The sequence below is a fragment of the Eptesicus fuscus genome, chromosome 15 (genome assembly GCF_027574615.1).
Source record: "Eptesicus fuscus isolate TK198812 chromosome 15, DD_ASM_mEF_20220401, whole genome shotgun sequence".
Lineage (NCBI taxonomy): Eukaryota > Metazoa > Chordata > Mammalia > Chiroptera > Vespertilionidae > Eptesicus > Eptesicus fuscus.
Genome location: NC_072487.1, coordinates 60,866,878 through 60,890,739, shown reverse-complemented (window position 1 = coordinate 60,890,739; position 23,862 = coordinate 60,866,878). Strand labels below are relative to the sequence as shown.

Genomic DNA, 23,862 nt, shown 5'->3' with positions numbered 1-23,862 from the left:
TTGTCTTTCTCTGACTGGCTTATTTCACTTAGTATAATACTCTTCAGGTCTCTCAAAGAGTAAGAGATCCTTCTTTTTTACAGTTTCATAGTAACCCATTGGGCAAATATACCACAGCTTTTTTTATCCACTCATCTACTGATGGCATTCCTTTCATTCTTGGCTTACTCTCTCCAGAGTGGATGGTCAGTTAAATTAGACCAATGTGTCTCAGCTCATCCCAAGACTTTTTCCTAGTTCTCCATGTTTAAGAAACACAAATATTCAGTGAGCTATGATAAAGCATAATTAGTAAATCAAATCTGCTTCTGTGAAATATGACCAAATCGGGGGGGGGGGGCAGGCAGGCGGAAGGGGGAAGAAGTAATGGCTTTATATACCCACATGGAAAGAGAAGAAAAAAATAGTAGCATGCCCCACAGGTGGGATTACAACATATGACTGATGACTATGTCCCCTGGAATCTTTCCACAGCTGGGTTCTTTATGTGAACGGCAAGGAAAAGATAACAGATTGTCCCTCCGTGAATGACGGCAGTTGGCATCATATTGCAATCACCTGGACAAGTGTGAATGGAGCCTGGAAAGTCTATATTGATGGGAAATTATCTGATGGTGGTATGGGTCTCTCCGTAGGTTCGGCCATACCTGGTATGTCTTATCAAAAGAAATAGAATTGTGTTAATCACTAAAAGTGGTGGTGCTTAGGTGAACATGGAGTTTGCTAGCTTTGTTGTGTTAGGTTTTAGATAAAGATCATTAAGTCTCTCTTTTATTTACTACCCCCTGACTACCCAGCCTGTAAATTATTAGAAGCTTTTTCTAGGTGTGCTTTGTGACCCTCTGTGTAAGAAATGCCTTTGGGGCTTTAGTAAGGCTATCAAGAAGCATTCTGAACTAATGTGTCTTCCAAGGAGATTAATTGCTGGTGTTATTTGTATGTTGATTTTGTTTTGTTTTATGATCAGTCTTCACAGTATACAAATATATCCAGTGCATAAGCTGGAGCACTAAAAATCAAAACTCCCCTCTATAAACACTTTTAGGAAAATATTTGAAGAGTTTTAGTTTGAAGGAAAGCAAAAGTATTAGGCCATCCGGGGTTCTCAGCATTGTACAAGGCAATAAGTTTGCTCTATATAGATTTTTCTATGATGTGCATCAAATGAGGAGGAATGGTTGGCAGTTTAATAAATGTGGAAACATTGTAAGTGTTTCAATGGGAAGTGGCATTACCAGGTAAAGTAGGGTGGAGGTTTCTTGTTTTCAACTATCTCTTCTCTGAGTGGTGGGATGGCATATATCTTTTATTTTCTTCTTTATTCTTTTCTGATATTTCTATAATGATTTAATTTATAATTTTAAAAACATATATTTTGTTTATAATTTTAAAAACAGCATTTCTATCTTTTAAAAAATTAAACCCTGATGGAAGAGTGAAAAGTAGGTTAAAGGAATAGGGAGCGGGGAGGAAGCTGTAATAGTATCCACTCAGGAAGATGGTTGTCTGATCTCAGCAGTAAGAATGAATTGGAGTCCATAAATATTGCAAAACTCATTTAACAGAGCTCAGTGAATGGCTGGTTTCAGTTTGGACGAAGAAGCTTATTGAAGAGTCTGTAAGCTGAGATAGGAATTCTAGGGGAAGCACAGTTATCAGAGCAAGAGTTGGAGTCAGGGAAGATTCTGTATTTGGTTTTAGACATAATGAATTTAAATTCTGATCACAGGAATACATGCAACCAAAGATATAGGTTGACACAACTTTATATCAAATTGACAGTTGTTTTTAGTGATAAGGTATGACTGGCAAGGATTCAGCATAGTTGAATTGTATAAAAGGTTGTGATACAACCTTTCTGGGAAACAATTTAGAAACTTCCATCAAGAGCCTTAGAGAAACCTTTTGCATGCAATCAACAATTCAACTACCAAGAATCAAATATTTATGTACTAATATATTTATCTCAAGGTATCCAATTAGAAGTGGTTTAGTTAATTAAGCAAATTATAGGTTATTGTACATTCATATAAAATAACTTAAAGTTCATGAAACAAGAGCTGAACATCAAGAAAACAAGATTGAAACATCATGTATATTGTGAATCCTGAGTTGTGTGTTTTTAAATATCACATACACACACACTAAAAAATAATTAAAATAAAAATATAACCTAGAAGGAAATACACAAAGTATTAAATGATTATTTCTGGGTAGGGTGAATTCTTTATATTTATTTTTTCAAATTTCCATCCAGGTGTATGTATTAATTTTTAATTATTTGTTTTATAAGAAAGAGATGTAGGTTGGGAAATCTTAAAAGAGGGATCTATAGACATTGATCGGCAGGTGAGTGAGGTCAGATAGGGAGAGCAGTTGAAGGAAGAAGAGAGGAGGCGGGGGTAGGATCCTGGGGGCATCAGCATCTAAGAGGCAGGCAGAGAAAGGAGCAGAAAGGTTCGAGGAGAACCAGGAGAGGATGTTCTCATGGAAACCACGTGGCACCACAAGGCTCCTGGCAGGGAGCAGGTGGCACACACAAGAAGGCTAACTGAAGAGTTGAATGAAGGGACTCTTCAAAAGTATGACCAGCGTTAAGAGAACCAATATAATATAGTAAAACACCCCATGAGTAGCATCAATGGAAAGTCAGGAGGGATGGGCCTGAAAGGACAAGGAGTGAGAGCTGTTGCCAGAATTTAGGCCAACCTGTAGCGATGGAGAGAAATCACTCAGCGGGAACAGTGATGTCAGACAGAGGAAGGCAGCCACTACCCTCCGTTGCCTGGGAGGAAAGTATCCAGGATATTAAACTTCCTCATCTCATTTTCTTATCTCGGGCTGGTCCTTCCATTTGCCCCAGGATCAGAAAGAAGCCAGAGGGACAAGGAAATGATGTGGTGCCGTCCATAGGTGTCAGCCTTTGGGGGCACAAAGTAGAGTGGGGAAGGGTGGAGGTTAGCTCTAGAGGGACAGACACAGACCACCCAGTGCAAAAGGACAGACAGTTAAATAGAATGAAATGGACAAAAGAAACATGGTACAGAGAAGTCACCAGAGGTGAATATTGAAGAATTTCCATTGGATTTGGCAACTTTAGAAGATTCCTTGGAATCTGTGAAAGAAATGTAAGCATTGTAGGCTTAAGACATAAGAAAAAGAGTATCAACTGATAGTCTACTATGGAGGATAATTGCCTAGGACAGTGGTCGGCAAACTCATTAGTCAACAGAGCCAAATATCAACAGTACAACGATTGAAATTTCTTTTGAGAGCCAAATTTTTTAAACTACTTCTAACGCCACTTCTTCAAAATAGACTCGCCCAGGCCGTGGTATTTTGTGGAAGAGCCACACTCAAGGGGCCAAAGAGCCGCATGTGGCTCGCGAGCCGCAGTTTGCCGACCACGGGCTTAGGAGAAAGACCAAATAGGACTTACTATTTTGTTGACATAAAATTATATATGCATATACATGTATACCTATATTAGTTTTATAGTTAAATTTTTATAAATCTAATATTTAAATACAACTTTATTTTAAGTTGTTTTATAAAACATTGAATTTGTCCTTATTGATAAAACATGTAGTAAATGTACATAACTGAGCTTTTTAATAACTTTCCCTAATACATTTATGTTGACTGTGCTTTTGTTAAGTTAGCATTTTAGGAATAACCATCAGACCAGTTTCCCTCCTTTTTTCTCTTCCCTCTCTAGGTGGTGGTGCATTAGTTCTTGGGCAAGAGCAAGACAAAAAAGGAGAGGGATTCAACCCAGCGGAGTCTTTTGTGGGCTCTATAAGCCAGCTCAACCTCTGGGACTATGTCCTGTCTCCACAGCAGGTCAATTCCATTTTCAGTGTATGACAGTAATGAGATACAAAGGTACAAAACTAGTAAAAATGTGAACAGCCTAATGATGCCCTATCTTATTGCAACCTCTGGGTTTTCAGACTTTGCCGCCAGTATCATTTGAGGCTATGATCGTAGACTAAGCCAGCTAGAGGTTATCTACCGTAACTTTCAATAAATCCCCTTTTCAGTTTCTCGGTGATGTTTTTAAATTGTTTTGGACATGATTATTTTATAAAATCTTGTCATTTCAGAGCTGGAAAAGATCATAGAGAATAATACTTCAAACCCGTCTCCTTAAAGTGCAGGAATTTAGGGGTGGCATAAAATTATACATAGAGAGTTACAGATGAGTGAGTAGTTAAAGTACTACAGTGGCCTGGGTTCAAATCCCTGTTTTACCACAAACTTGCCATGATGATTTTGAACATATTACTCCCTCTCTCTAAGCTTTAGGGTGTGTGTGTGTGTGTGTGTGTGTGTGTGTGTGTGTGTGTGTGTTTATCTATGAAGATAAACAGAACGGCATAGTGGAGCTTGGGATTTAATCTAATCCGGGATGTACTATCACGGTGGTGTTTGTCACATAGTAAGGGCTTGATAAATGCTTGCTCTTATTGTTAGTGGCAGAGCTTGTCTAAGCTTTTATTGCCTCAACGTTAGATCAGAGATAGCAGACAGGAAAATGGAGAGAGGGGACCCCTCCAGCACCTTAACAAACTGCAAAGCTTTAGACAAATTCTCTGCATAGAATTTCAGAATTTCCAGCAATCATAAAATATTTGGGAAAGGGAAAGATGGAGGTGAAGAAGAGTGTAGGGGAGAGAATTTTCCTGTTGCCCCAAAATCATGTCTTACAAAAGCCTGCTTCCCTCCACCCCACCCCATCCAAAATCTGCAGATGTTTTTAATAGGACTACATTAAGACATAATAACTCTGTCTCAGGGAAACAAGTAAGGTTTATCTAAAGATGTGTTTTTAAATCTTCAGGTGAAATCATTGGCTACCTCATGCCCAGAGGAGCTCACTAAAGGAAATGTGTTAGCCTGGCCTGACTTCCTGTCGGGAATTGTGGGGAAAGTGAAGATCGATTCCAAGAGCATATTCTGTTCCGGTTAGAGTTTTCTTCTTCCATAGACGCTACTATCTCTTTGACTACTTTGGGTTTCTAGCAAAAGGAGACACTTTGAAATTCTGTTAATCCAAGAGTGTGTGCCCTTTAGTCTATTGGTTAACAAATAGTTCATTTTTACCCAACTTCATCCAAAGGATTTTTTTTAACTACTAAATACATTCTGAATAACAGAGTACAAATTAATTGTGGAATAAACTTGGACAAAGGTAGAATAAGACAGGACAGCGAAGTCCTGTCCTCCCATTTGAGATGGGCACTCTCTCGGCTCTGCACTTGCTAGCAGCCCTCCAGGGGTGGGTAGCACAGTGGATGTTATAACCTGCACATTTGATAGTCAAACTCTGAATGATCAAAACTGCATCCTAAAATTCAATGTGTTTAAACAAATTTCTAAATATATCCTACATTCATAACTTATAAGAACATTTTAATTGTTCCTAAAATATTTCCTTTAAAATATATATATTTCCCCCTGAAAGAGGGTAAGTTGTTTGTTGACTCGAATATTTTTTTCTGGTAATTTTGCTTGCCAGTGATTTTAATATCAGTAGAGTGGCTCTCAAATGTTGGTATAACATACAATTTGAAAACCTTGACCTGGCGATGCTCCACTATTGTTGACAAGCTCTCTACCTGTGTTGTTTGCCCTCAGATTGCCCACCCTTAGAAGGATTCATACCTCATCTGCGGACTGCATCAGTAGACTTAAAACCAGGCTCCAGAGTCAATCTGTCCTGTGATCCAGGCTTCCAGATGGTCGGGAACCCTGTGCAGTACTGTCTGAATCAAGGACAGTGGACACAACCACTCCCTCACTGTGAACGTGAGCTGCCTTTGTTGAAGGCATTTTAGTGCCTCTTGAAAAATACTGGAACCATAAGAACACTTTTCAGGAATGCTATGTAAAAGCTAGACACTTTACAGTAGCAAATATAGAAAACATCCATTGAGTGCTTCCTTTGTGTAATGAGCCCTGTATGCTGGGCACCAGGAGGGTGGTGGGCAATGAAGATCCAGAGAGACCACCAAGCTGCAAACTGAGGCTGGCTGCTGCTAGTGCCGGGCATGGGCCACTTAGCAGGAGGTACAGGGCCAGATGTTGCTTGTATGGGGTTTGTGGACCTTTAAGAGATTTTAAGAAAGTCCGCAGCAGGAGTCAAGACAGGTCACTTATATGGAAATGCCATTGAAAGTGGCTTAGGTGGGCCCAAAATGTTGATGGGTGAGCTGTCAGGGAATCGCCTGCGAGGTGTTAGCTATGTTGGTGGAGACTCAGAAAAGGTGCAGTCCTGCACCTGCAGGGGGCGGTCTCAGCAAAAGAGCAATGAATGGCCCCTGCCAGCACCTCTGTCTGGGAGAAAACTGCCCCTCCAGCCCTCACTCTGAAGCCAAACAATTTAGTTCTTCTGGTTTGTCCCTAGTGCTTTTGGAGTTACTGCCGTAGTGGCTGGGCCTCAGAGGTAGTGAGTCTGCGTAAGTCCATGTGTGGGCCCTTTAAGAGAAATGCCTGGGATTCTATAACAGCCCTCCATCTCACTCATCCACAATCCCTGCTGGTTTTTATAGCCAGAAATTATGGGACCTCCCTTCCTGCACTAGGACTCTGGGCTGGGGGCCTAGAGTTCTGGGACCCTTTGCTTCTCGGGGGGACCTCTGCAGCCAAGATATCCCTCCCAATTATTAACCGCCACACATGGGTGTGGGACCAGTCCATTCTGCCTCTCTGCCCCTCCTACCAGTCTCGATGTGGGTTTTTCTTTATATCTTTCAGCTAGACTTCAGGTGGTTTTCAATGATGGTTGTGCTACCACCCCTAGAGCACTCTCCATCTAATGTGTGTGGGCAATGAAAAATTCATGCTTAGCTCAGCTATCTGTCAATATAAAGAAAATGTCCCTTAAGCACTTTGTCCCTAATGTAGTTGTGTTCTTCCTGGTCACATTATAGGCATTAGCTGTGGGTTGCCACCCTCTTTGGAGAATGGCTTTTATTCAGCCGAGGACTTCCATGCTGGCAGCACAGTGACCTACCAGTGCAACAACGGCTACTATTTGTTGGGTGATTCCAGGATGTTCTGTACGGATAATGGGAGCTGGAATGGCATTTCACCATCATGCATTGGTGAGATAAATCTTGACAATTACTGTGTTGATTTATTCAAATTCTATGGGAGACAATCATCCCAAAGCCCTGAGACTCTCTCATGGTATTTCCTTGTTAATTTCATCTCATCCCAGTAAGCTCTGGGCAAACCACAGTGGCAAAGCAGCTGTCCACAGAGGTGCCAAAAAAGTTTAAATTTTTACTAGGCTCCATATTAAGAGTATCTTTCTATTGTTGTTGTTTTGTTGTTCTTCTACTTACCCATCTATAAACTAAAGAAATAATAGCTTTTATTATATATCTGAATGTGATTATGATTATATTTAAAATTTATATAGATAATATAGTGTTATACATTAAGTGATATGTAATGATTTAAAAATAAAAACAAATGCTTGATACGTAAGAAAAATTAACTTTGCTTTTTGTGATCTGTCTTCATTTTAGATGTTGACGAATGTGCACTTGGGTCCGATTGTAGCAAGTATGCTTCCTGCCTGAACACGAATGGGTCCTACACTTGCTTGTGTAACCCTCACTACACGGGAGATGGTAAACACTGTGCAGGTAACTAGTATATGTGTAATTGGCAAGTTTATTTAAATTTTTTCAATTACATATATCTCCAATGTATGTTATTTGAAAATAAGACAATATTTTCAGCATCAAAGGGGAGATGGGGAAGATAAACCAAATTTAAAAAGACACATAAGTAACAACTAAAGGTGCTTTAAATTAGCACTGTGCCTCTCCCAACCTCCCAAGTTCTGAACAACAAAACTGAGAGCCAGCTATATCACCCAACTATTGAAGAAATGCCTACAGAGTAAAAGAATAATAGGGTGAATTTAGAAATATAACCAATGGCTTCCACTGCCTCAGTCAGAACAAGAAAGATGCATTATCACATCTTCATCATCAGTATCTTTCTTCTGCCTCAGCCACACAGAATAATATCATTGGGGAAAAAAATAGCCATCTTGCCTTACCACATCTCTATATGTTGTGATAACTTTGATAATACTGACCCATCTCTCCACTCATCAGTATTTTTCTACATTTATTAGAGAAAGCAACTACCAGAAAAATAATAAAGAATAATTCTCAAAATCTGTCTTATCATACATTGACTTTTTGAGAGCATTTCATTTGAAGTTCTTAGCATTTAAGTGCTCTTCAGAAAAATTGAATCAATATATCTTCCCTTTTGGAGAATTCAAGTCTTATAGTCACTTCTGTGACTCAGAGCTAGCCACACATCTCCCCTTAACTTATTTCCCGTCCTAGAAGTGGTGACTGACCCCAAATTTGCATGTGGCAGGGGCTCACCATCTGTAGTCTGTTTGAATAGTGAGGCTGGAGACTTCTCCTAAATGTGCTTTGGATGAGCTTGAGAGAGCGTCAGTTACTCTGAAAAGATGGGTATGAGGTTAGGGGAAGTCAAGGGGACTGAATCCTGGTTAAGCCATGCCCTGGCTCCACCACTACCTCCCAATATATAACTGCCTTTTCGGCCAGATAAAATTTTATATATTTTTTGCTGTTTCAAAATATTGTTTAAATGCCTGTTAAATATATTTTCTGGTCTAATCATTCATTGTATCTCTGGCCTTCATGTGTCTGCCTTCCAAAGCCTTTTCCTCAGGCTCTAACTGGTACCTAACCTGTAGTGGAATTATTTTGCCGTGAGACCTTGGATGGTTGTGTGAAAGCCACTTACTGTTCCCCCAAAACTGTTTCTCTCTTTCAAGAACCAATAAAATGTAAGGTTCCAGGAAATCCAGAAAATGGCCACTCTTCTGGTGAGATTTACACAGTGGGTGCCGAAGTCACATTTTTTTGTGAGGAAGGATACCAGCTGATGGGCGCAAACAAAATCATGTGCTTGGAGTCTGGAGAATGGAGCCATCTGATACCACATTGTGAAGGTATGTTTAGTAAATTCCCCACGTCTGTGGTGTTGGGCAATCCTAGACATTTGAGGGCTAGAAATGTCAAGGATTGTATTGCGTCAATGTTCTTAGTATCTAAAACCCAACTTTTAGGCTTATGTGTAAACATGACAAGAAAACCTAGAGCTGCCCTTGAACTTTCAGAGACTGTGCACGCCCTCACTAAGAAAAGCAATGCTGTTTGTGTTCCGTCCTCGCAGCTGTTTCCTGTGATGAACCAGCTGCTCCAGAAAATGGTGCCATTGATGGATCAGCATTTACCTATGGCAGTAAAGTGATATATAGGTGAGCATCTAAAATTGAAACGACATTGTAGAAGTTGTTGGTGGCCTGCTGGCAGTGATATAATACTGGGATAAAGGAGGAAGAATAGTCCCAAAGGAAGGTTTTGAATTAATATGGAGTTAATTGGGTTGTGTGTAGTATGAAGAAACTGAATGCAATAATCTATCCGATGGTAGTCATATCTAGAATCCTTAAATCCCTAGACCACAACCCGTTCCTGCCACCAGCATCTCCTTGAGAAGCTCTAAGAATGGATGCCATGTAAGAAAGCTCTGCAAGCTAATATCTTTGGTTAAAAGGGGAGCTTTGGTCTGGCCAGTGTGGCTCAGTGGTTGAGTGTCAATCTATGAACTAGGAGGTCACGGTTGATTCACAGTCATGCACGTGCCTGGGTTGCAGGCTCAGTCTCCAGTGTGGGGCGTGCAGGAAGCAGCCGATCAATGATTCTCTCTCATCATTGATGTTTCTCTCTGTCTCTGTCTCTCTCTCCCTTCATCTCTGAAATCAATATAAATAAATAAATAAATAAATAAATAAATAAATAAATAAATAAGGGAGCTTTGGCGCCAAATCTAATATTACAGGGGCTAATACTAGACCAGACCACTCTCAAACCAAGAATGTTCTGTTTGCAGCTGCTAATCCATGACACAAACTGGAGGCAAGCCAAATCCTTAAATCTGTAGTCCTACTCATCACCCAGCAAGATCCCTGTGGGGAAGATGTATAGTATTGAACCATAAAAAATAATAATAATTTCAAAGCATTATTCAGTAGGAAAAAACTCTTCCAGTATGAATAAGTTCTCAATATTTTTTTTTGGGGGGGGGGCTTGGGCACAGATAAAATTATGGGAAGTAAAGCAAATTATATTCTGTCCTTTTCCTTTATCTCCTTTAGGTGTAATAAAGGATATACTCTGGAGGGTGATAAAGAATCATCCTGTCTTGCTAGCGGTTCTTGGAGTCATTCTCCTCCTGTGTGTGAACCGATCAAGTGTCCTAGCCCTGAAAATATAAATCATGGGAAATACGTTTTGAGCGGGCTTACCTACCTTTCTACCGCATCTTATTCCTGTGAGAGTGGATACAGGTAAGTCCACAGACACCAGCCAAGCCTCCTATAATACCCATTACTCGCCATTTACTCAGTAGGTTTCATTTGCATGTGACTGGCTGGTTTTCAATACAAGTTTCTCAAATTGGTATGCTTCCTGAGGCCCAGCTTACAGTAAATGCCCAGGGAAATATTCCATCTGGAAACTCTAGTTCAATTGCTATAAGCATTTAGACATTAAACATGAAGGCAAAAAGTGTTGTGAAGTGTAAGACAAGGCCTGGATTTTTGGTATATGACTTACCAAGCTTATACTCATCATCACATGGGATGTTATAAAAAGCATGTCAAGTTAAGGACCTGGGTCCTTAATACTGTAAGAAGGTAATTTGAATAATAGGATGTGTGGGGGGCGGGGGGAGTCCCGGGGCGCACAAACAGAGGGGACTATGGAGAGAGTCAGTCTGTGATCAGAAACTTGGGCAACAGGATCTGAAGTGAAACAGATCAAGTGCACAGAACGTGGAGTGAGTAATACAGGCAATCAGAATCAGGTTGGCAAGCAAAGATGGATAAGCCATGCCACAGGATGCGAGGATTGCAAAATCTGAGGGAGACCAGAGGTCAGAGTCATGAGCAACACAGTTCAGATCCCAGGCTCAGGGCCAGGATAGTGCCCTTTGCCATCAGTGACCCCGAGCATCTCTGTTATCCTGGTGTCTGTCTCCTAGCCAGCCCGCTAACCCCTTCTGATCTAGGTAACCTCCTCACAAGGTCTGGAGGGCCCTACAACACCACCAATGAGCACATTTTATTTTGCACCAAGTTATGTTGTTTTAGCCCATTCATTGTTTTAAAGGGTCTACAGCCTGCTCAGGGTTCCCTTCCTTCTATATAAAGCAATAACATATGAAGAAATTTTATATTTATGTATTTAGATTCCTCAGGGGTCCCCTGTTCTCTTCTAAGTCCTTCCTGTTTCAGTGCCATAGCAGGAAATAAACAGACAATGAAAGAGCGGTGTCATTCTTTCTTGTAGCTTACAGGGCCCTTCCATCCTTGAATGCTCGGCATCTGGCAGCTGGGACAGAGCGCCACCTACCTGTCATCTTGTCTTCTGTGGAGAGCCTCCTGCCATCAAAGATGCTGTCATCACCGGGAGTAACTTCACTTTGGGGAGCACGGTCACTTACACCTGCAAAGAAGGGTGAGTAACCTTGTGCGGTAAGGAGCATTGGGAGCCACTGAGGGCAGGGATGCTTCCGACTTTGGAGACGGGCTCCACTGAACGTTAAATTGCATTTGCTGTCAGTCAAAGCCGAGGAGAGCTTTATGCTCTTATTCCCTGACAGCAGAAAAGGAGCAAGTTCTCCTGAAGGAACCATGTTTGCTTGGGATTAGAGTGATTTATCAAGTTAGGCCTTGAGTAATGAGCGTTGGGCAATGCAGTGGAAAAGATCATTACACTTTAATTAACGATGCAAAAAGCACAGCTAAATAAGCATTTATCCTCTGCAAACCAAAGGCAAGACTTTAAATCACAACAGAAAGATGACATGTCTTCAAGAAAAAAATACTCAGTTTCAGACTGTTACATTTTTAAAGAGCTCATTTTAATTCAGAGATGAATTTGCAAAAAAAAATACAGGATGCAGATTACAAAGCTTTTACCCTCAATGTCTCATTTGATCCTCACGAAAGCCCCGGGAGGTGCAGAGAAAGGAGAGGTCACTCTGGATGGGTGGTGATCTGCTTAGGGTCTCAGACAGGCCAGGAAGAATGGAGGGGTAATTGAATCCCAGGCGACCCCACATTTCCTCGCCTGCTTCCTCAGTGAATATTTTCACCATTTGTCGTGCTTTCACACTCCAGATTTACCACAGTTGCTTTTCACACAGTTGGGAGCAGGAACCACAGGAGGGTTGCCATTGCCCGGGTTTGTGAGCTCGGCTCTGGCATTCACTCACTGTGTGGCCTTGGGAAAACTGTGTAACCTCTCTGTGCTTTGATTTCCTACATCAAATGAGTTCATTAAAGGTTCATTATTCTTATGGATAATGCAAGGAATAAAATGACATAATGCTTGGCCTAGCAAGAAAAAAATTAATAAACTCAACAAAAAATTGCCATTATCATGATGATTGGAGCACAACTGAGAGGGTACAGTTTCTGTACAATCATCGAAGTTGAAGTTTGTTTCACTTGGATAGACCATCCCACAAATACAGGCCTGCCAGCAGGTGGTGACATTCTGTTGCAAATTGCTTAAATAGCAGACAGAAATCTCAAATCTTGACACCTTCTTAAGTGAAAAGGAAATCTTTAATATTAAACTATCAGTGCAGGAGTTAGCTTCTGATGTCCCCATCTCTCTCTGGTAGATTCAAAACTCATTTAAAAACTGCTACAGAATAAACTGCGTAGACTAATAAAAATTAGTCATTTTTGTGAAATCTTATCAAATATAAATGTCCCAAATAATAACTAAATATTGACAATGTCTTGGGTTTTTTTTTCTCACTTAAAAAGTGAGGCATTGTCACCATATAAAACTAGAAAATAAAAGGTTATTTTAAAAAATTATCTAAAGATAAATGTTAGTGATATTTTACTATATTTCTTCCCAGAATTTTGTCTTTGCATATATTTTCTAGTATTAAAGGTCACACTGTAAATAAAATTTACATTTTTCTCCTTCACAAATCACACGTGTATTTTTGTCACTAATCATTCACTTACAACATTTCATAAGAGTTCCTTATCTGCCTGTTATATCTATATATTATACAAAAGGGATTTATTAAAAGAAGAATTAGAGACAATAATGAAAATCATTACAACAAATCTGTACATTGGTAGAGGGTTTTAAATTTTTCAAAGGACTGTCCTGGGAACTATCTCAGGTCTTCTGGCACATGTCAATAAGAATATCTCTGGCCTAGACACCAAGACTTGGAGCTGTGGGATCATATGATCTGCACATTTTTAACATTGCTAGATAGTGTTTGACATTTATCAGTCGTTTTGTTTATAGTCTGTTTCTAGTGTGTGCCAAATTCAAGAAATTCTCCCTACCCTGAGATCATACTCAGTATCTCTTCCTTCTTCCTGACCAGTTCAGAGATCTTGGAAAACATTAACTTCTATCACCCTGCTCATCATAAATGTCATATCATTATCTACATTTTATTTCCCCTTTTTCTTACAACTTTCCAAATTAGTCATTTTTAATATAGTCAATGCTTACTTAGATCTACTCATGTGTTTATTAATCTCTTCGTCACTGTTGGGGCTTTGCTTCTCGTTTGTTTGTTTTGCATTCCATTCCTTCCTTTTGGACTTCGTGTTTCTAATTCCTAAAGCATTGTCCTTTATATTTTCTTTGGGCAGGACTTAGTGAATTATACAATCTTTGTCTGAAAATAATAGTTTTACCCTTGCTCTTGGATTATAGTTTAGCTGGGTGTACAAGTCTACATTAATAGTATTTTTCCCACAAACATTTTGAAGATGTTCCATTTGCCTTATGACTGCTAATGTTGCTCTTGAGAATTCCATCACAGGCTAATTTAGTGGTTCTCCACTGGGGGCAGTATTACCCTCCAGGAACATCTGGCAATGTCGGGAGACATTTTTGGTTGTCGCAACTGGGGGAAAGGTGCTGTTAGCATCTAGTGGATAGAGTCCAGGTATACTGCCAAATGCCTACAATGTAGAGGACAGCCCTCCTCACCTCCCAGCAAAGAATTATCTAGTCCAAAATGTTAACAGTGCTGAGATTAACATTTCACATGTTGGTGAAAGCCACAAAACTCTGTCCTTAGCCTAGGCGTCCCCCAGTTTGTAATCAACCCATTGTTGAATTGTTGTTCCGTTTAGGTATTTTTTTTAATCTTTGTTGGTTTGGTGTTTCTCTATGATGTGACTAATGGTGCATTTATCACTGTTCATCTTGTCCAGGACACATTGCACTTCTTACATCTGAGAATGGATGTCTTTCACCAATTTTAAAATAGTCTCATCCAGTTTCACATCAAATATTTCTTCTTCTTTACTTCCTCTCTTCTCTCTTTTTGTCTTATTAGGTTATATATTGGACTTTTTCTTTCTATTTTCCATATTTATTGACCTGTCACATTTTCCATCTCTTTATAAGCTTTTGTTACATTTGGGTAATTTCCTCACATATTTCTTCCAGTTCACTAATGTTTCTTTCTACTATGTGTAATCTATTTTTGAATGTGTCCATTAATTTTCAGAAATTATTTTCTATATGTTTTAGAATTTCTATTTGTTTATTTTTCAAATATTTATTTTTATATAGTCTCTTCTTTTTAAATAATATTTTGTGTCTTTCTTCTAGTCCTTATTTCAAGGTTGCAGGTTCCATCCCTGGTCAGGGCATATACAAGAATCAACCAATGAATGCATAAATAAGTGGAGCAACAAATATCTCTCTCTCTCTCTCTCTCTCTCTCTCTCTCTCTCTCTCTCTCTCTCTCTCTCTCTCTCTCTTCCGCCCTCTCTCCCTGAAAAATAAAATATTTTTAAAAAGATATTATCTCATCTAAAGCACTGGCTTTAGCTCCACTCTTGAAGCCACTCCATAAATGTCTCTGCTGCTCTGAAAGGCAAACCATTCAAGTAGTGCCAGTTTGGTACCAGCTTCTCCTACAGCTCGTTCATTGGAGCGCATTCGGAGGCTTCAGGAAGGATCCCAGCCCCTCTACACATTTCCATGACTGGAAAATGAGGCTCCACTCTGGCTCAGGGGCCAAACTTGCAGCGTTGGGAGACAGACATTCCGTCGGGGAAGACAGACATGTCAGCCAGCTCAATCTCAGATCCGCACTTCTCTTTGTTAAATATTGCCTTGCAGAATTAGAAACATTGGACTGGCCTAAAACAATTCTTTCTCCCTACCCTACAATCATGGGTTGCTTACAAACTGGTGTTCGCCTAGGCTAAGGACAGAGTTTTGTGGCTTTCACCAACATGCGAAACTCCCACCTAGCTTACTTCTATGCGTCGATACTCTTTAGGTCATGTGGTTAATAAACCACTTAAATAGCTTTCTGTTCTAGTGACATTTTGTCTGATAAAATCTAAGATTCTTGTCAAAAACCACTTCCAGTTAATCTGTGCCTACTACATCTCCGCCCATCAACCGTCACAATCCGTCAAAATACACACTTCTAGTGCTCACCACTTCCTTTTCTGGGGGTTCGTATGCTTTTCTAACTATTTGTAAGTTCTCAGATGGCCCAGCTCTATCATACTCCCATTTCTTTGCTCATGTTACTTTTCTGCCTTGAATGATTCCTTTCCAACTTCTCTCTGACTCCACTCAAAAACCTTTCTTCTGTGAGGCCTTCCTCTTTTCATTCTTAGGATAGAATCAATCACTTCTCCTTTAAGCAACCACTTTATGTGTGAAGGGGCCTACAATGCAGCAGGTAATGGGGGTGGGGAGTGGCGCAGATGTGTAAACAAGTAAATGTATTGGGGTTGCATCTGTGCACTAAGGAAGTAAGTCTGGCACATAGCATGATAGTTAAAGTATGTAAGTGACCCTAGCACATAGGTTGGCCCTTAAATTATTTAATGACTACATGTTGCCTGAGAATCATAAAGAAAAGTCAAGATTGTAGGTCAGAAAAAGAAATAATATAAGACCTAAGAAATCATGGGCAGTATCAAAAATGCATCCTTTAAATTCATTTATTCAAAATCTATGTATTTAGTGGTAATTTTCCATTCCATTACAGAAGAGCTTTGCTGTGATTTTCCACTAGGGAGGAATGGTTGGTGGAGATTTTCCAGAAGATGAGAGATCAGAGGTCTAACAGAGTCCTGCCAAATTACAAAACACAGTTCTTGTGTCCTCAGGAGGCTTTGAGGAATAAGGAAGGTTCTGGAGGCAGATGCTTCTGCCACAGAACAGCTGGTCCTATTAATTAAAGGAAGCGTTTTATAGATGGCAGGATGGATCCTAATAAATCAGGGATGTCTCAGGTGATGTCTGTGCATTTTAGCCAATGACTTATGCTAGCAACATCAAGGGACCCATGACAGTAATGATGCATGGTTCAAAGTGTGCAAGGGATGTAAATTGTGCTATAAAACATCAGGAGCCTCTACCAATGGAATTTTTACCCAGAGCACATGCTACACAGAAGTAGTAGAACCTGGGCACTCAGGCCTTGGATAATGTTTTTTTTAATAATAAAATTATGTTTTTAGGATATTGTTTTTGTATACCTCCTGGATCCTCTAAGACAGAAGCCATCTAAAAATGTATTAGGCTCAGATTCTTATACAAAGAATGATGCTTATCCAAAACAATGAATGCAGCAGACTCTAATTGGAGGCAGAGCTCAGCTATTGGGGGTGTGGAGAGTGTTCATTTTGAGACAGTAACATATGTGATCATAGGTAGGGTGGATGCACACACTTCTGCTGATGCTCTATCATTTTCCCCTTGATCTCATAGATTTCATAAACCTTGCTTGCTAGGGTGAAGGAATTCCAACCTCTCTATAATAGCTAATTTCTTATAAAACTCATTGGGACCTCAGGAGAATGTTTGCTAACTAATGACTTGAGAATCTTTCCTGAAAGGTGGGTCAAATAATTTGTAGTTGTAATAAGGCAATACAGTTTCCAAAGGATGCCCACAAGTTGCAGTCTAACCAACCTCATTTAGAAGAGGAAGAGAGACAGAACAATGTCATGAAAAGGTATAAGTGTTAGAATCCAATAAACTAACTTCAGATCCTAACTCTGCTGCTTGCAGCTGTGTGAGTCTAGGCAGGTTTCTTAACCTGTCTACATAATCATTCATTCATCTATAAAGTGAAGAAATTAGTATGTCTAAACAGATTAAATTAGGTACCCAATTATTTTGGTCCCCTCACCCTTTATTAATATCAAAATGATAGACTGATCACCTTTCCCTTCAGTAAAAAGTGAGAATAAAACTAAGAATGACTCAGATATAATTATTCTAATACTGCATACCCTACTATTTTGTTCTACTTCATTGAGGGAGCACTTGAGAATAATTTAAGATTTTTGCAAGTATGTCATATATGGGTAACCACCTTGTACAAAAAGACTGAGAGTTATTAAGCATAATTCATTCTGCTTGAATAGCAGAGCCATATGTAGAATGTAGCTTTTAATGCTAACCACATGGTTAAGGAGACTAAAATTATAATCACTGCTTTAAAGTTCATTGAATATAAGTAAGTGTGTAACTGTGAGCTATATGTAGGCTACATATGGCTCATAAGAGATTGTTTCAAAGACTAGTGATAAAATCAACCAACTAAAACCATCTAAAGACAGATGAAGTTCCAATTTTGAATTGAGTCAAACAGGGGTATAGCTTACTCATTTTATTTTTAAAGACATGTGTCACAAGTTTTAGAGTTCCTTAAATCGTAATAATCTTCAATCCACTTCCCTTTCTGAAAGAGCATGAATATTAAAATCAAGATATATTTCTATATCCCAATTAAAAGTCATGTGATCAATAAGCTGAATAGAAAATATTATTTTAAAGAATAAAAGTAAAGTTGCTGCCGAAACCGGTTTGGCTCAGTGGATAGAGCGTTGGCCTGCGGACTCAAGGGTCCCAGGTTCGATTCTGGTCAAGGGCATGTACCTTGGTTGCGGGCACATCCCCAGTAGGGGGTGTGCAAGAGGCAGCTGATGTTTCTCTCTCATCGATGTTTCTAACTCTCTATCCCTCTCTCTTCCTCTCTATAAAAAATCAATAAAATATATTAAAAAAAAAAAAAAATAAAAGTAAAGTTGCTGTGGGACAGATAATAAATATAAAATCAAATAAAGAGGCACAAATACCTTTTCTCAAATATTATCCTTATTGTTTCTTTCCCTCCACCCCCTACCCCACCCCCCATCTCATAGCTACACCCTCGCTGGACCTGACACCATTGAATGCCTGGCCAGTGGCAAGTGGAGTGGAAGTAACCAGCAGTGTCTGGCTGTCTCCTGTGATGAGCCCCCCCACGTGGACCACGCCTCTCCAGAGACTGCCCATCGGTTATTTGGAGACATTGCATTCTACTACTGTGCGGATGGTTACAGCCTGGCAGACAATTCCCAGCTGCTCTGCAATGCCCAGGGCAAGTGGGTTCCCCCAGAAGGTCAGGCCATGCCCCGGTGTATAGCTCACTTCTGTGAAAAACCCCCATCTGTTTCCTACAGCATCTTGGAATCTATAAGCAAAGCAAAATTTGCAGCAGGCTCCGTTGTGAGCTTCAAATGCATGGAAGGTTTCGTACTGAACACCTCAGCAAAGATTGAATGCATGAGAGGCGGGGAGTGGAACCCCTCCCCCATGTCCATCCAGTGCATCCCCGTGCGGTGCGGAGAGCCACCGAGCATCATGAATGGCTATGCGAGTGGATCAAACTACAGTTTTGGGGCCATGGTGGCTTACAGCTGCAACAGGGGCTTCTACATCAAAGGGGAGAAGAAGAGCACCTGCGAAGCCACAGGACAGTGGAGTAGCCCCATACCTACATGCCACCCAGTGTCTTGCAGTGAGCCACCTAAGATTGAGAATGGCTTTCTGGAGGTAAGAGACTGGTTAGCAAGTGGTCCATGGCTTTCTTCACTTTCAGGGCCAGCCAGTGTGGCTAACCTGGGATTCAAAAGCAGGGCCAGCCCGGCCGGCATGGCTCAGTGATCGAGCATCCACCTATGAACCAGGAGGTCACGGTTCAATTCCTGGTCAGGCCACATGCCTGGGTTGCAGGCTTGATCTCCAGTGTGGGACATGCAGGAGGCAGCTGATCAATAATTCTCTCTCATCATTGGTGTTTCTATCTCTCTCTCCTTCTCCCTTCCTCTCCAAAATCAAGAATATAGAATATAGAATATAGAATATAGAATATAGAATATAGAATATAGAATATAGAATAAATATAAATATAAATATAAATATAAATATAAATATAAATATAAATATAAATATATGTACTTTTTTTAAAGCAGGGCCAGTGAACAGATTGTTGAAAAACAGAAGTAGCTAAATCCGTAGGTGGTGAATATTGGAGAAAAAGTGATAGAGATATGAATCCTTCTAATGTATTAGCTTTCTACATTCTACTAGTATATAGACATTTGAAGCACTTTGTAGCAGTATCTCAATCTTAACTATTGTTAGAATAAACCAACTTCAATAAAATACATTTTGCTTTATAGAAGTTATTCCAAGATGGATATGTACTTTATTTTATAGAAATAACTTAAGGTCTAAAGAAATCTATTATCATTTCTAGTTTTTAGACAAAAGATGGGATTAAGCCATCTATTCGCTATGATGCATTTCTTGCAGGCTTGTTTTAGTGGGTTTAAAAGTAATTTTACTGTGATGGACAAAGGGTTACATTAGACCCACACATGTCCTGCTTTCACACTAGTATGTGTCTTCTCATTAAGTCCATCAAGAAAGCAGGAAAATCTATTCCCTCAAAACAAGGGCCATTTTAAATAGACAACATTTAAATTGAACACTTTTTAAAGGCCAACCCATACATATTGCCTGTTCTCCTTTATATTCAAAAGCAACAAAACAACAGTAAAAGCCATTTATTTAAGATGGCTTTTATTTATTTTGTTCAAATGCATTAGATTTCCTTTGGAAGAGGATTATAGTATATGTAAGGAGGCTTTCTTTCTTTATTCATTTAACAAATATTTCTGGAACTACCTACTGGTGCCAGGTAGTATTTAACAGTACAGGTTAGATCTGTAATGGCCTGATGCTGATGCATATGAGGGGTGCCCAAGCAATAAATAAGTAAAATGAACAAGTAATTATGTCCAAATACCAAGAAGTTCATTACAGCATGGAAGCTAGTCTTCACAACAAAGACCCATAGTAATCTTTTAAAGGTTTCATAACTAATCCATCTTTCGTCCCGCCTAAAAATGAGCTGTTAATTATGCACTTACTTATTTGAATTTTGAGATCATGAATATCAAGTATTCTGTTTAAAAGTTCAATAGTGTTTTTTTTAATTTCCCTTATTTGTGTTTTAGCAGCAATTTTTTAAAAAGTATATTAAGAATGAGTATCAAACTCTGACAGTACTTTTAGGACCATATCCATGAAAAATATTTCATTGGCTTTTTAAATTATCTAATGAAATTAACAAATAAAGTATGTTTCATTATGTGTTCACTCTTTTGTGATTAAAACAACGAACTATAGTGTTGCTTTGGTCAGCACGATTTTTTGAACTTACCAAGTAACATAATTTTCAGTATTACTTTAAAAATTCAAAAATTCATCCATCAATTTATACACTTAGTACTTATCTTTTACGTATGGGCTCAGCACTGTGATAATCATTTCTGCAGTAGTGATGACCTAATTTGACTTCCTACTGTCCTTTGAACTTAGTTTAAAAAAAGAATTTGGACCTATTGGAAAAAAACACATAAATCCTTATTTGCTTGTATTAATTGATTCATTTTAAAGTAGGCATTTTAATTTAGTTCCATTTTACCATTCAATGTATTTAGTTCATCATATGATCTGTCATACAAATTGTACTTAATTGTTTCTCCCTGTCATGCAGCATGTCACTGGCAGGATCTTTGAGAGTGAAGTGAGATATCGGTGTAACCCGGGATATAAGCTCATTGGAAGTCCTGTATTTGTCTGCCAAGCCAATCGCCACTGGCACAGTGAGTCCCCTCTGTCGTGCATCCCTCTCAGCTGTGGAAAACCTCCCCCGATCCAGAATGGCTACATGAAAGGAGAAAATTTTGAAGTGGGGTCCAAAGTCCAGTTTTTCTGTAATGAGGGTTATGAACTTATTGGTGATAACTCTTGGACATGCCAGAAATCTGGCAAATGGAACAAGAAGCCAAACCAAAAGTGTGTGCCCACCAAGTGCCCAGATCCACCCCTCCTGGAAAACCAGCTGGTGCTGAAAGAGTTGACTGCTGAGGTGGGAGTGGTGCTGCTCTCCTGTAAAGAAGGGCATGTCCTCCAGGGCCCCTCTGTCCTGAAATGCCTGCCATCCCAGCAATGGAATGATTCTTTTCCTGTTTGTAAGATGGTTCTTTGCCTCCCACCTCCCCTAATTGCCTTTGGTGTCCCTGCTCCTGCTTCTGCTCTTCATTTCGGAAGTACCGTCAATTATTCATGTGTGGATGGGTTTTTCCTAAGAGGAGATCCTACCACCCTCTGCCAAGCTGATGGTACCTGGAGCTCTCCACTGCCAGAATGTGTCCCAGTGGAATGCCCCCAACCGGAGGAAATCCTCAATGGCATCATTGATGTGCATGGTCTTGTCTATCTCAGCACAGCTCTCTATACCTGCAGGCCAGGCTTTGAGTTGGTGGGAAATACTACCATCCTTTGTGGAGAAAATGGTCACTGGCTTGGAGGCAAACCAACATGTAAACCCATTGAGTGTCCAAAGCCCAAGGAGATTTTGAATGGACAATTCTCTCACACAAACCTACACTCTGGACAAACCATCACATACTCTTGTGACCAAGGCTTCAGGCTCGAAGGTCCCAGGACCTTGACCTGTTTAGAGACAGGTGATTGGGATATGGATGTCCCATCTTGCAGTGCCGTCCACTGTGACCCCCCACAGCCCATTGATAATGGCTTTGTAGAAGGTGCAGATTATAGCTATGGTTCCATGATCATCTACAGCTGCTTCCCTGGATTCCAGATGGCTGGTCATGCCATGCATACCTGTGAAGAGTCAGGATGGTCAAGCTCCATCCCAACATGTGAACCCGTAGACTGTGGTCTCCCTCCTGAAATTGACTTTGGAGACTACACTAAGCTCAAGGATAGTCAGGGATATTTTGACCAAGAGGAAGATATGATGGAAGTTCCATATCTGACTCCTCACCCTCATCATTACCTGGAAGCAATGGCTAAAACCTTGGAAAACTCAACTCCTGCTACACTTTCAACAAACTTTCTACATGGCTCCATGGTCTCATACACCTGTAATGCAGGTTATGAACTTTTGGGGAACCCTGTGCTAATCTGCCAGGAAGATGGAACTTGGAACAGCAGTGCACCATCCTGCATTTCAATTGAATGTGACCTGCCTGTTGCTCCTGAAAATGGCTTTTTGCATGTTTCAGAGACCACCATGGGCAGTGCTGCCCAGTATAGCTGCAAACCCGGACACATTCTGGTGGGCTCCGACATAAGACTTTGTCTACAGAATAAAGAGTGGAGTGGTGCTTCCCCACACTGTGAGGCCATTGCATGCAAAAAGCCAAGTCCAGTTACAAATGGCTCCATCAAAGGAAACAACTACACATACCTGAGCGTGTTGTACTATGAATGTGATCCTGGGTATGTGTTGAATGGCACTGAGAGGAGAACGTGCCAAGAAAATAAAAATTGGGATGGGAATGAGCCAGTTTGCATTCCTGTGGACTGTCGTTCACCCCCAATCTTAGCCAATGGCCAGGTGAGAGGAGATGAGTACACGTTCCAAAAAGAGGTTGAGTACACTTGCAATATAGGGTTCTTACTTGAGGGAGCCAGGAGTCGTGTTTGTCTGGCTAATGGAAGTTGGAGTGGAACCACTCCCACCTGTGTGCCTGTCAACTGTGCCACCCCACCCCAGGTGGCAAATGGGGTGATGGATGGCCTGGAGTATGGCTTTGGGAAGGAAGTGGTGTTCCGCTGTCAGGAGGGCTACGTGTTGCATGGTGCTCCAAAACTCACCTGTCAATCAGATGGGAACTGGGATGCCGAGTTTCCTCTCTGTAAACCAGTTAACTGTGGGCCTCCTGAAGATCTTTCCCATGGCTTCCCTAATGGCTTTTCCTTTTATCATGGGGGGCAGATACAGTATCAGTGCCTTTCCGGTTATAAACTCCATGGAAGCCCTTCAAGAAGGTGTCTCTCCAATGGCTCCTGGAGTGGCAGCCCACCTTCTTGCCAGCCTTGCAAGTGCTTCACACCAGTCATTCAAGGTGGAACTGTCAACAGAACAGATTTGGATTGTGGAAAAACAGCTCAGCTTCAGTGCTTTAAAGGCTTCAGGCTCCTGGGACCTTCTGAAATCACCTGTGAAGCCAATGGCCAGTGGAGCTCTGACTTCCCCCGCTGTGAACACAGGTCTTGTGGTTCTCTACCAACAATACCAAATGCATTCATCAGTGAGAGTGACTCTTTGGAGGAAAATGTGATAACTTACAGCTGCAGACCTGGGTATGTCATCCAGGGCAGTTCAGATCTGATTTGCACCGAGAAAGGGGTGTGGAGCCCGCCTTATCCAGTTTGTCAGCCCCTGTCCTGTGGACCCCCGCCGTCTGTTGCCAATGCAGTGGCAATTGGAGAGGCACACACCTATGAAAGTAAAGTGAAACTCAGGTAAGACCATGGCTCAAAGTTTCCAATGGATGAGGGCAGAAGAGTTGTAAAATGAAAAGTGATTGGTCAAAAT

General features: G+C 40.5%; 1 protein-coding gene and 1 long non-coding RNA gene across 2 annotated transcripts in view; one reads left to right on the top strand and one right to left on the bottom strand.

Moving 5' to 3' along the window:
* Positions 1-23,862, top strand: part of SVEP1 (sushi, von Willebrand factor type A, EGF and pentraxin domain containing 1) — a 140,399-nt gene that overhangs the window by 88,029 nt on the left and 28,508 nt on the right. The window contains exons 27-38 of the mRNA XM_054726757.1: positions 475-650; positions 3,719-3,843; positions 4,844-4,967; positions 5,641-5,811; positions 6,936-7,109; positions 7,539-7,658; positions 8,843-9,019; positions 9,244-9,328; positions 10,229-10,420; positions 11,424-11,591; positions 18,320-18,992; positions 21,004-23,789. Of these exons, the coding sequence (XP_054582732.1) occupies positions 475-650; positions 3,719-3,843; positions 4,844-4,967; positions 5,641-5,811; positions 6,936-7,109; positions 7,539-7,658; positions 8,843-9,019; positions 9,244-9,328; positions 10,229-10,420; positions 11,424-11,591; positions 18,320-18,992; positions 21,004-23,789 (4,971 nt within the window). The remainder of the gene's footprint in view (positions 1-474; positions 651-3,718; positions 3,844-4,843; positions 4,968-5,640; positions 5,812-6,935; positions 7,110-7,538; positions 7,659-8,842; positions 9,020-9,243; positions 9,329-10,228; positions 10,421-11,423; positions 11,592-18,319; positions 18,993-21,003; positions 23,790-23,862) is intronic.
* Positions 23,502-23,862, bottom strand: part of LOC129151566 (uncharacterized) — a 46,675-nt gene continuing 46,314 nt past the window's right edge. The window contains exons 3-4 of the long non-coding RNA XR_008558221.1: positions 23,624-23,765; positions 23,502-23,547 (exon numbers count right to left, since the gene is read on the bottom strand). This is a non-coding gene — a long non-coding RNA (uncharacterized LOC129151566). The remainder of the gene's footprint in view (positions 23,548-23,623; positions 23,766-23,862) is intronic.